Source organism: Sinocyclocheilus anshuiensis, unplaced genomic scaffold (genome assembly GCF_001515605.1).
Source record: "Sinocyclocheilus anshuiensis isolate Anshui unplaced genomic scaffold, SAMN03320099.WGS_v1.1 scaffold1531, whole genome shotgun sequence".
Lineage (NCBI taxonomy): Eukaryota > Metazoa > Chordata > Actinopteri > Cypriniformes > Cyprinidae > Sinocyclocheilus > Sinocyclocheilus anshuiensis.
The window spans coordinates 751,716-764,026 of NW_015551200.1; the positions used below are offsets into that span (position 1 = coordinate 751,716).

General features: G+C 40.2%; 2 protein-coding genes across 3 annotated transcripts in view; both read left to right on the forward strand.

Annotated features, from left to right (window-relative positions):
- LOC107663402 (phospholipase D2-like) overlaps positions 1-4,317 on the forward strand; it is a 25,877-nt gene extending 21,560 nt beyond the window's left edge. For both annotated transcript variants that reach the window (XM_016453620.1, XM_016453619.1), the window contains 2 exons: positions 1,789-1,906; positions 2,305-4,317. In XM_016453620.1, the coding sequence (XP_016309106.1) occupies positions 1,789-1,906; positions 2,305-2,529 (343 nt within the window). In that variant the 3' untranslated portion in view covers positions 2,530-4,317. The remainder of the gene's footprint in view (positions 1-1,788; positions 1,907-2,304) is intronic.
- Positions 4,318-4,898: 581 nt separating this feature from the next.
- LOC107663366 (misshapen-like kinase 1) overlaps positions 4,899-12,311 on the forward strand; it is a 49,820-nt gene continuing 42,407 nt past the window's right edge. Inside the window, exons 1-2 of the mRNA XM_016453576.1 lie at positions 4,899-6,366; positions 11,383-11,448. Of these exons, the coding sequence (XP_016309062.1) occupies positions 6,310-6,366; positions 11,383-11,448 (123 nt within the window). The 5' untranslated portion in view covers positions 4,899-6,309. The remainder of the gene's footprint in view (positions 6,367-11,382; positions 11,449-12,311) is intronic.

Genomic DNA, 12,311 nt, shown 5'->3' on the forward strand with positions numbered 1-12,311 from the left:
GGTCACTTCGTGCTGTTCACATTCCGGGCCTGCTCAACCGTACAGCCGACGAGCTGTCTCGAGCAATGCTCCCGGGAGAATGGCGACTCCATCCCCAGACGGTCCAGCTGATTTGGAGACGATTCGGAGCCGCTCAGGTAGACCTGTTTGCTTCTCCAGAAACGAAACGCGCGAGAGATCACTTCCGGCGCTTGCGTAAACTACACCAGAGCGCATACACACCTCACGCACCGGATGCCGTGCGTGCGCTCAAGGCAGTTGGACATAGTGGTGTATTAGAGGTAAAAAATGATATAAATACTGTTCGGTTTCTCGCACAAACCAATCGTTTGTGCATGTTTTTTTTACTCTCATAGATTTTGTTACCATTGCCATACATTGTACGACTGATAGACTGCAACAGAAGGGGAATGCCGTCTCTAAGCAGAGGATGGCCCACTGGATTGTGGATGCCGTCACCCTGGCTTATCAGGCACAGGGTGTGCCCTGCCCATTCAGGCTGCGAGCTCACTCAACTAGAAGTGTTGCATCCTCCTGGGTGCTGGCTCGTGGGAAGGATGGGGCTTCAGCAGCGTCCGTTCCAAGTGGAGCAGGTACGTTTTCCCAGTGTTATCCAATCTCACTCAGCGACGTGACTCGGAATGACCGACTGAAGGGGAACGTCTCGGTTACGTATGGTAACCCTCATTCCCTGAAGGAGGGAACGGAGACGTTGTGTCCTTCATGCCACAACTCCGAACCGCCTCTGAGTGGGTTGAGATGCTACTTGACTCCTCAGAACAGAATGAGTGAGCAGATGCCACGCTGGCCAATTTATACCCGGATGTCCGGGGCATGGCCAGCTATGCAAATTCTGCACACCCAATTTCATTGACCTTTTCTCAAAGATGTCAGAGGTGTTTGGGCTCCCAAGAGCGACCCCTAGTGTCGTACACTCGACACAATGTCTCCGTTCCCTCCATCAGGGAACGAGGGTTACCATACGTAACCGAGACGTTTAGACAAGGTCTAAGCTTACAGACTGAACTTCTGGCAGATGTTCCTTGAATCACTCCTTCAGGGAACGAGGGTTACCATACGTAACCGAGACGTTCATCTTCATAACACAAGTTAAGATTTTTTGATGAAATGTAAAAGCTCTCAGACCCTGCATAGACAGCAACGCAACTGTAATTCTTCTCCCCCGAGTTACGTCTTCCGCCATTTTAGAGAGTATCACAATGCATACGCACGCTTTCCCCTAGGCGTAAACAACGCTGATTACGCAGATTACGTTCATGCGCGTGCTTTCTCCCCCGAATGTAAACAATGCTGATTACGTCGATTACGCTCTTGGGTACTCTCCAAAATGGCGGAAGACGTAACTCGAGGGAGAAGAATTTTTAAATAGTTATTTTTGTTTTCTTTGCACTCAAAAAGTATTCTCATAGCTTCGCAAAACTGAAGTTGAGCCACTGATGTCACATGGACTGTTTTACCGATGTCCTTACTACGTTTCTGGACCTGGGAACATTACAGTTGCGTTGTTGTTTATGCAGGGTCTGAGAGCTCTCACATTTCATCAAAAATATCTTAATTTGCGTTCTGAAGATGAACGAAGGTCTTACGGGTTTGGAACAACATGAGGGTGTGTAATTAATGACAGAATTTTCATTTTTGAGTGAACTATCCCTTTAATATTGTCTTGGACAATAAAGAGTCAAATGGCAAGAACCACTTCTCTAAATACTTCGTTACTAAACTGCACCTGTATAAATTATAAATTTATTATTTACTTATTTTCCTCAGCGTACTTCTCGGAGCAAAATCTGACCCCAATCTGAACATTGATGATCCAGTCTGTGATAATTTCTTCAACGATGTTTGGAACAAAATCGCCCAAACAAATGCCATCATCTATGAGAAGGTGAGGGACAGAGCATGTGTTCTGGATTTATTCCACACTCCCACTGTGCCATTTTATGTACTTGATGTCTTTAACTAAAGGTTTTCATTTAAAGTCCCTGTACATGATTTGAACTGATACAAAAGCACTCAATGCGGGACTAAACTATGGCAAAACCTGCAATTACTGTAATTTGCAGGTTGTGCAGTAGTCCTGCAGTAAAGCCTTCAAGACAATAGCACCACTCCCATACACTTCTGTGCTATCATTACCCATATATTTACATTCACAACTCTAGTCCCAGAGATCCCAGTGGGTGCATGTACTAGTTATGAATATCCAAAATGTTTTTGCTCTAAAACCTTGGATTGTAATATTAGGCCAGTGTTGTACTGCAGTATCTTTTCTTCACTGTGCAGGTTTTCCGATGTCTTCCACTGGACTCCATCCGCAACTTGCGTGAGCTGCAGGAACACGTGAATGCTCAAAACCTCAGTCTTACCTACCCGGAGAAAGCCAAAGAAGAACTACAGGCCATCCAGGGCATCCTGGTCCATTTCCCGCTGCACTTCCTGTGCGAGGAGTACCTTCTCCCACCTCTTAAAAGCAAAGAACGAATGGTTCCTATGGAGGTGTGGACATAGCAGGGAAGAGTATCCAGTGAAGTGTGCCAGTGAAACGGAAGATTTCAGAGCTTAAAATATCACACATCTGCTAACTAAGCTGGAAGCTATGGTGGTTTACCGCCACACATTTTGTCCAATTTGGTTTGGACTAAAGTAATGGTAGTAAATGAATGATTAGCTCTGAACACTAACCCAAATTAGTGTAGAAACACAAAATGATCTTGCATAAGAAGATAGACATGCTTATACCAGGAGAATCACATAGTGTAGTTGCTAATTATATGAAGATACAATGAAATTACATCAGTCTTCTCCCCAAATGCCCATTACGACCACGAATGCCATGATCTGAGTATTTAAAATGGCCGAGGATTTAAAGTGCTGCATATCAGATGAGGAAAGAAGAGCGAATAAGGCGAAAGAGAGAGAGTATTTTTGATGAACACAACAGAACGTACATTTATTGTTGTGAATGTGTGTGGGTGGATGGTGCTGCTTTACCTTCTTTTCCCTCTCTTTATTTCTTTCTTGTGTGCACTACACCTCTCAATGCAGTGGCAGCAAATCTGTCAGAACATTTGTGGTTGTTATGGTGACGGGTATAAAGAGCTGACTTGGTCTTGGCTGCTGAGAGAGAGATAGAGAGAACGAAAGAAAGAGGCAGGAAGAGATTGAGAACAAGCAGGAAAAAATAGACAAACCGTAAAAACATGGATAACTGTGTGTGTGTGCCCGTCAGGGCGGGGGGTAGTATGCTGGCATACTTTGTCAGAGAAATTATGTAATGCTTTTTTAAACAGGTAGAGGGGGAGTGTTACGGAGCAGGGATCAGGTGGGGCTTCAAACATGGTGAGATATTCAGCGGGTGTCTCAGCTCAGCCCCCCCCAATCTCCATGACAACCAGGAGAAATTATTATCATTATGTAATAATGTCAGTGGCCCAGAAGATTCCACTTTTGGTTTTTTGGAGGGGGTGTTGACACAAGTAGAGAGCACAGTGGAGGCTAAATAAGCAATGCTAATTTTGTCAGTGCCCCACTTTGTAAACAATCACTAATCTGCCTGTGTAATGTTGTAGAATGTTATAGGTGACTTCACCTGCACTTGAAGAGAATGTTTTAGGGTTTGAACACTGGAGACACGTTAATATACTGTAACATTCCAATCACATCAAGCAATCACCTTTATGAAGTGACAATTCTGATCTTTTTAAATCACTATACCTGTCAAGGCATATTATTGTACCTGCTTTTGCACATTTTTATACTTTTCATGTACATACAATTGCTTTTATTTAGAAAGCATACAGAACTCACTTACTAATACATGAATCTTGGCTAACACTATGTGTTTTCACAAATTTTGGACATCTGTATAGGCCTTACTTAGGGTAGATGCCAAATTGAATTTTCTTCAGATGAAAATGACGCTGTGAACAGTCTTTACAACGGCATGCACTCTTTTAAAACTAACTATTTAAAATAAAAAAAAGCTGTTTTATGGAGTTTTTGTCTACCGATTTGTATTTTATTTTTTTGTCAGCTGAACAAATTGCTTGTTAAACAACAGTGCAATCAATTGAACACACTGTACTTCTTTCCCTCACAGCCTTGTTTTCATTCCTGTCAGAAATTAAATATGGTGCTACCCTGACTAAAGTTTATAAGTGATTTTTTTTCCTAAATGTACGACATTATTTTTGGATTAATGACTATAAATTACATATCACAGTTGTTTGTAAACCAGTGAGCAATCAATTAATTTTTTCCTCCATCTGTTCTCCATTTGAATAAATGTATTAATTCACAGAAGATGCTTTGTCTTGTGTGTGATTTTGTGTACTGGTTTATCCTCCATTGTGGGGACCTAATGTCTACAAGGATAGGGGAAAAAAAAACATTAAAAATACTACATGATGTTCATCTAAAAATGTAAAAAACAAAAAAAAAGTTTTCTGAGTAGGTTTGGGTTTGTGGATAGAAAATATCTTTTGGTTAGTACAAAAACAATGTAAGTCTATGGCATGTCCCTACAAAGACAGCTGTACAAAGTGTGTGTGAAGTTTTGCCTACATAGTGAGGACTAGCCAACAACGATAAATTATTTATACAGCACCTTTCCGGAGCGGTATTCGAGGGTTAGTGTATCCCATCATGCATCATGTTCTGGAAATAAATCGTGAAATTAGGCTTGTTTGAGATGAGCAAAATCTACGCAAAACCGATCACCGCGAGATGCATGCCGGTTAGACAAGTGTCCGATTTACCTCCGAGTTGCTCTGATGTCATGCTGACGTGTGCAAAAAAACTCGCGACGTCGAGGCGGCTGTGTCGCATTGTGCAGTCGAGCGCAGTTGCTCTCCACCGACTGCGCTGATCAATATTTGGACAAGGCATTAGGTAAGGTGAACGGGAAGTAATTAAAGAAATTACTATAAAAGGTCAATTTACTATAAAGACAATAGAAGTCAACAAAGTAAATTATAGGGGAAAAAATGTGATGTTGCAATAGTTAGGGAGGTTTTACCCTGGTACAACCTGTCTCCGTTGTAACTAGGTTATTAAGGTAGTTTGTCCCTGTTGCAGCACCGTAGCACTTAAACACTTCAGGAAGACGGGAGAGAGGAGTGCAGGGGAGGGAGGAAAAAAAACAGAAAGTGGCTGGAAAACAGTATTCTTGCAGAGGAGGGACGTCACAGCCCGACCACAGACAGCAGAAGTAGGAATAGGATCATACCAAGACAGGAGAGAGAAGTTCAATCTGACACATCAAAACATACAACATTACAAGCAAAAGGATAAAGTTGATTCCCGAGGCGACTCGTTAGGGAATATCTGAATAATAATAAATATTATGTATGCATCGTGACCAGTCGCTGCCATAAAGGGTCCGGGCTGAAAACAAGGAACTGTTTATGGTTTTCCGTTCTTCCCCCTCTCTTTCTCTCCAACAAATCGGCGGAGGTTTTGCGCACAACCGGGAGGTGCCGCTGACTGACGGCAGGAGGGGATGAAAGTTTGCCAGGCGGGCGGAATATTATTCGACGTAAACGCTTCTTGTTTTTGACACCAGGACTGCGCATTTCAATCCTGTACACATTGCAGATACTTTTGAAAACTGTGGACATTCACAGAGCCGAGCAGTGACATCGAAATCCACACAGAAATCCTGTTTAAGGCGTGTGCGTGGGTTGCGCCGTAACATGACGGCAGAGACAGATTGACGCGGATATCACGAGCGCCGCTGATTAGGAGCTCGGCTTCGGACTCGCCGCGAAGTTCTGCCTCTTGATTTACCTATTTTGTGATTTATACGGCTCGTGTATATATTAATCTACGGTTTGTGACAGAGGTAGGCTTGGCTTAATTTACGCAGTGCTGCCAACATGAGTGTAGAAACGGAGCGCTGTGTGGCACATCTGACTCAAGTTCATGTAAATGTTGCCATGCAATCTTCAGGATTATAGGCTCAACCTCAGCCTTTATCATCGATAAACGCTCGCTAGGCATTTCTCGGTGTTCTACGGTTAACGTTCGCCTGAAGAACCGGATCACTTGGCCTTAAAGAACCTTTTGTTCTCCGGTAAAGAAGAAACAAACATTTTATGGTCAGAAATCCTGCAGCTGTTGTCGGTTAAACGGGTTGCGGCGGGGACGAGCCGAATGTTTCTCCAGGGAGCTCACAAGTTTTTCTGAACTGCCCCTTGAAATAAACATTGTGATAAAAAATAATAGCGCAGTCGTAGCTGCACTTTTGGAGTACCTATTTAGAATTTTCCTTCAGAAATCTTGTAAAAAATGTCAGAAAACGCACCTACGCGGAGTCTGGATGACATCGACCTGGCCGCCCTGCGGGTGAGTTACTCTGCACCTGCCAGAGGCCTTCACACCCAAACAAATCATAACAGCCTGATCAGTGTCATTATTATGGGTTATGAGGGATAGTGTAAACACATCAGCGAGCTTTTAAGTAATAATATTAAAGGTTTACTAGCTCTTGATTGATTATGTTCTGTGAGCAGTTAAATCTTGGGCCTGTATTGTGTTATCTAATAATCCAGGCCTGAAGTGTTTATGTATTTCTGTATGTGTGTATATGTAAGTCTAGCTTTCTCTCTCCTACCTTGCAAATAAGTGTTGACACTGAATAGGCTTGCTTTGTAATCTTAGAATAGCTCTCTTGTTATATGGGGAATACCCTGCAAAACATTAGTGTAGCTTTCCATTTAGGCCATCTCTCTTTTTGTGTTTACATGCAATACAAATGTGATACAATGATTCAGTGGACTGTTTTTATGGCTTCTAATTTTATTTATTGGACAAAACCCTCAACATTCCCTGCAGGCCAGATGCTGGAAAGTCTTGGTTAATGGATATATCAGATATTTTTACAGCAACGATTGAGTCGGTTTTGGGAAGGGAGAAAATTAGTTGCCCAGTTAGTATGCAGAAGTGGGCAGATTATCATCTTGACATTAATCCAGACTTCATGGCAAGAAGATGATAATCCTTTATCAAAGTCTGTTTTAGCAGGAAACCTGCCTAGTATGTTTTAGCAACAATTAATCTCTTACCTCATACACCACCGTTCAAAGGTTTGGGGACAGAGAGATTTTTAAAAATGTTTTTAAAGTCTCACTAAGGATGGATTTATTTGATAAAAAAAAAAAAGAGTACAAACAGTAATATATTCAAAAAATGTTATTACAAAATAAAATAGTGTGTTTGTGGAGACCATGATACATTTTTTTGTAGGATTCTGTAATTAATAGAAAGTTAAAAAAGAACAGCATTTATTTTAAATAAAAATATTATAAATCTTTACTGTCACGTTGGATCAATTTAATGCATCTCGTAATAAAAAGTATTAATTTCTTTCTTAAAAAAAAACAAAAAAACTTACTGACCCAAAACCTTTGAACAATAACATGTATATATAAACCTCAGAATAGATAGCATATGTTGTATGCCAGAATAGTCCCTGCATAGTTCATGTGCGAGCAGAAGGCTAATCTAGTCATCTAGTTTAGTGGCATGTTAGCAGGTGGCTAATCCAGTGTCTTTGGGCTAATTACGCTCACTTATGAGGTGAATTCCTGCATATAGATAAGGAAACTTATCTGCCATTCACAAAGATCAAAACATTCACTAAATGTCTGGTGTTAAATTGATATTTATGAAAATTATATTTAGTTTTATATTTTCAGTTTTCATTTTAATTTTGTATTAATTTTGTTATGTGTTTTTGTTATTTTTATTCATTTTTTTAAACATTGCTATTTAGGTTTCAATTATTTTAATTTCTGTTTTAGTTTTATCTCAGTTTTAGTTTGATTTATTTCCAGTTAGTAGTTTACCTTAAACTTATGGCACTTATGACCTGTCATTTAGCCTCAATCGAAATCGTCTTCCTTTCAAATGACAGATTTCTGTCTGATGATGCATGCCAGACTTCAGTCATTTAGTTAGTTGCCAAGGCAACATTTCCAATTTTTCATCTAATATTTATATTTTACTTTCCAGTTTTATTTCAACGTACAAAAGCATTTCTGCTAGTTTTAGTAAACTATAATAACCCTGGTAGTTTAACTGTGGCTTAGGAATACCAAGGTATGCATCCTCGTGAATAAGCCATAAACGTTAGAGCTCTGGCCGTAACTTTGTGTGTTGGTACAGTGAGTTCCTGGGCACGGCTCTCCAGGGTTGATGCATCTGATATTGCCCCTGGAGAGAGAGAAAGAGCAAGATGATTCACTTGAGCTCATTGTTTGATAGCTGTCCTATATAACACCCACACACCACGTCTCTCACACACTGTCATATACACATTTAGACTATCACAAGAGGTCGGCTCTCTAGCCAGAATTGCACACAAACGAGGTGGTTTGTAGTTTCGTTGTATTGTTTTTTTAACTTGAGAACAACCTGCTCTCCAGCTCACCTGTGGTCATCTCAGTTTCCGTTCTTGTAAGGATCACTTTTAAATAACATTAGACTTGCCAGAGCATCAAACTTGGCATAGAAGTAGGTGAAGTTATTTGCTAGTGCCTGAATTTTGTAAAATCATATTTAAATGCCTCTATTATATAATCATAACAGCAGCCATTTGATGGTTGGGCTGCTTATGTAAATGAGACATAAAGGCTAATGACATCATAACAGAAACCTAAATAGTAATCATCTAAGCTATTGGGTAAACACAAAGTAATGAATATGCATGGCTAGAAAAATCTGACAAATTTAACAGAAGCTTGTCATTGGCTGATGAATATACTGTAAAACCAGCTGTCGAATAAAGCAGCTGAAGAACACTTGTGCATAAAGCCAGATGTTTGCTGTACACTGGCAAGGAGCAAATCTTTCTTAATGTTTATTGGTGTCTGCATTCATGAGGTTGCAGGTTAATGATGTAACTTGATCTAGTAATGCTTACATATTGATAACCGTATACTGGATCTGATGGGCATTACTTTAGTGCCTAATGGCTTTATCCCTGGTCAGATAGCTGCATGCTGTTCAGAATATTTCCTCAACTGTTTTCATTTTCCAACCTTAAAGGGATAGTTCATCCAAAAATGAAAATTTGATGTTTATCTGCTTACCCCCAGGGCATCCAGGATGTAGGTGACTTTGTTTCTTCAGTAGAACAAACTGTGTACACGCTCTGGCGTAGTTTACGCAAGCACCGGAAGTGATCTGTTAAGTTGGTTTATGAGGGTATTTTTTGTAGCAATGAGCAATGTATGGTAATAATGCAAGCATAATTTCCTGTTCTTTGAAAGGAGTAATCCTTAAAACACATTGAAGAGAATGATCATGTCATACAAACATATATATGTGAATAAGATTGATATGAGCTCACCTTGCCAAAAATGCCAGTCACTTTACTATTTTGCAGTTACAGTTTGTATTCAAATGGGTTTTGTAGACTAATTTGATTTGACATTTCTTTGTTTCATATGGGTTTTTCAGTGGACACTGGCATATATTGGCATATATTTTCCATTGCTATGCTGCAGTGTATGTTCTGTCCTGTCACTCATCACACTTTTACGGACATACCCTGACTCATATTTATCTTGTATTTTTCATTTTAAATTCTGTCATTTCACAATCTTTGAAAAGCCAGAGGCCACCTCTTCACCAACCTTCCTTCCCACTGTCATTCCTTTCTCAATTTGTCCTCCTTTATTCTCCAGGGAAAACCTTATTATCTGTTTATCATCTTATTCATTAGCTAATTTATTCATTTCACTGCTTATGTGTCATCTCTCTTTCTCCCTGAGACAGATGCTCTCTAGAGTATAGACTAATTTCCTTTGATGATCATTGTAAACTCATGTTAAATATTATAAGGGCACTAAAATATATATGTTGGATATGACATGTTATTTTGTTTTATAAACTCTCTTGTTTTTTTAATCCTGTTTGTTTGTTCTCATTTCCATTCGGCCTCTTACTGATGTTTCACATAAGAGCGTGTTGTTCGCTTACAGCTCGCCACTCCAGATCTCTTTGAGAGAGAAAGAGAGGAAGACATAAAAAGAGAGATGAAGAGAGTGAGAGAGAAAAAGATTGTAGTCGTTGGAGGCAGATGAGAGCGAGATGATCGTGGTGTGTATATGTGTGTGAGAGCTAGGAAGAACGTTAGCCTTGTCCACCCACAGAGCTGTACCGAGGCCATATTGAATCACACTCTGTGTGTGTGTGTGTGTGTGTGTGTGTGTGTGTGTGTGCTGTGCTGGCTGTTTTTAACCCTCTACTCTGGCTGCGTGCCCCAGCTGAAGCCGCACATAAGAGGTACATAAAGCTGCTAGAGTTTCATAATGGTTCTTAATACACGACAATACCGCATAAATTCCCTTTTTAAACCCTGGGGTTTAAAACATGACACTTTGTCTTGTTCTCAATGGTTGAGCAGGTAATGGTTCTGTCATTGCCATCCTGAGCCAACAGGGAGCCATTTGTGTAAGAGAGAAAAATAATCTCCAAAATAAGCTTGATTGAAGACATGAAATATTTCCTTTCTTGATCATTGTGCACTTCAAATGATGTTGTTTCCATATTTTTCACTGAGAAAGAACAGAGAGTGAAGTTCTTACTGATAAAACCCAGTGTAAATACACAAACTCAGACGTTTCCATCTATGTTAGCTTTATTTCATTTCTTGCAGCATTCTGAAATGTCCGACCACAATTTATTAATTCTCAAGCATTACCACAAGGGGAAATATAACTAATATTAGCATAATGTATTTTGTATTCATTTTTTTTAAGCTCAAAAAAGTCTAGGTTTTATTTTATCTTTGACCTTGACATTTTTATTCATTTCATCGCTCATACACGACCCCTTTCTTTCAGTGGACTTCAAGCTCTTGTTCAAATTACTGTCCTACATTTTCTTTTCTTTTTCAGTAATCCTTTTCACTTGGATGTGTGTCACAATAGGAAATGAAATGATCTGTCACTACTTCATCACGACTTGATTGAATGATACTGATTCCTCTTAAATATTCCGGTTACCTAATGGAACTTGAACAGTTCTGTTAATATATTTAAAAAAATAAATATTTGGAAAAATACATTAAATTTTTATTTAAAAAAGTTTTAATGGCACAGACTTTTGAAGGCAACTCTACCTTCTCCTTGTTATTGCCAGACCAATGCAATAAGTACACATCAGGTATGTTTAGACTGCTTGTTGACAGTAAGTTGTTCAAGCGGTGGCATCTCCTTTCACATTCTTGCGTAAAATATGTTTCTGGTCTAAGCCTCAAAGGTTTTTTGCAGACTAAATCCAAATCATCTTCACTTTGGAGGTTTTGCATGATTGAATGATTTTACCATTCTAAAAATGGTCTTTCTCTTCCAGGACCCAGCAGGAATCTTTGAGCTGGTGGAGGTCGTGGGCAACGGCACCTACGGACAAGTGTACAAGGTAAGACAGATGCAGGGCGAGAGGAAGAGTGACAGCAGTGTTTTGTTAGGAGTAAATGTTATCCTGTTGTTACTCCGCAATAATAGATGGCTCCTCAAATGATAAATAAAACTCCCATTTATGCTCTTAGAAGAATCGAGTTATGAGCCATATGTGTTTGAAAGTGAGAGCGATGAAGGGTTCAGTGGGAGATGGATTAGAGATGCTGCTGTTGGTACATGAGTAACTGAGGACAGAAGTGGTTTAAAGCAGTTGTGTGCATGTGTACGTGAGGGCATGTGTGAGAATGTCATTGCACTCTCAGCGTGGTGCAATAACACACAGAGTAACTCAGATCACTGCAGCTGTGCTCAGACTAGGGCTGCACAATAAATCGCATGCGATATTTAACGCGCATCTTATTAGTAAAGCTGGTTCTGTAATCATCGGTAAATCTCCATCACCTGCGGGCTTTCACATTGAGCAGCATTAACTACACAGAGCCGTTGTTCACTGACGAGCTGCGCAAAACCACGTTCATATTCGCGCGATTTTTTGCGCAGCTCGTCAGTGAACAACGGCTCTGTGTAGTTAATGTTGCTCAATGTGAAAGCACGCAGGTGATGGAGATTTACCGCTGATTACGCATTAAATATCGCATGCGATTTATCGTGCAGCCCTAGCTCAGACCTGTCAATACTCATGTTGAGATGAAGACGCCTGGATGAGGGGCATGGGTGGTGCTAGGGAGGAACTAGCAGGTACTTCAGCACCCCCAAGACAGACAAAAGCACCCCCACAAATTTTTTCCTGGAATCAATTATATACAGTGGGTACGGAAAGTATTCAGACCCCCTTAAATTTTTCACTCTTTGTTATATTGC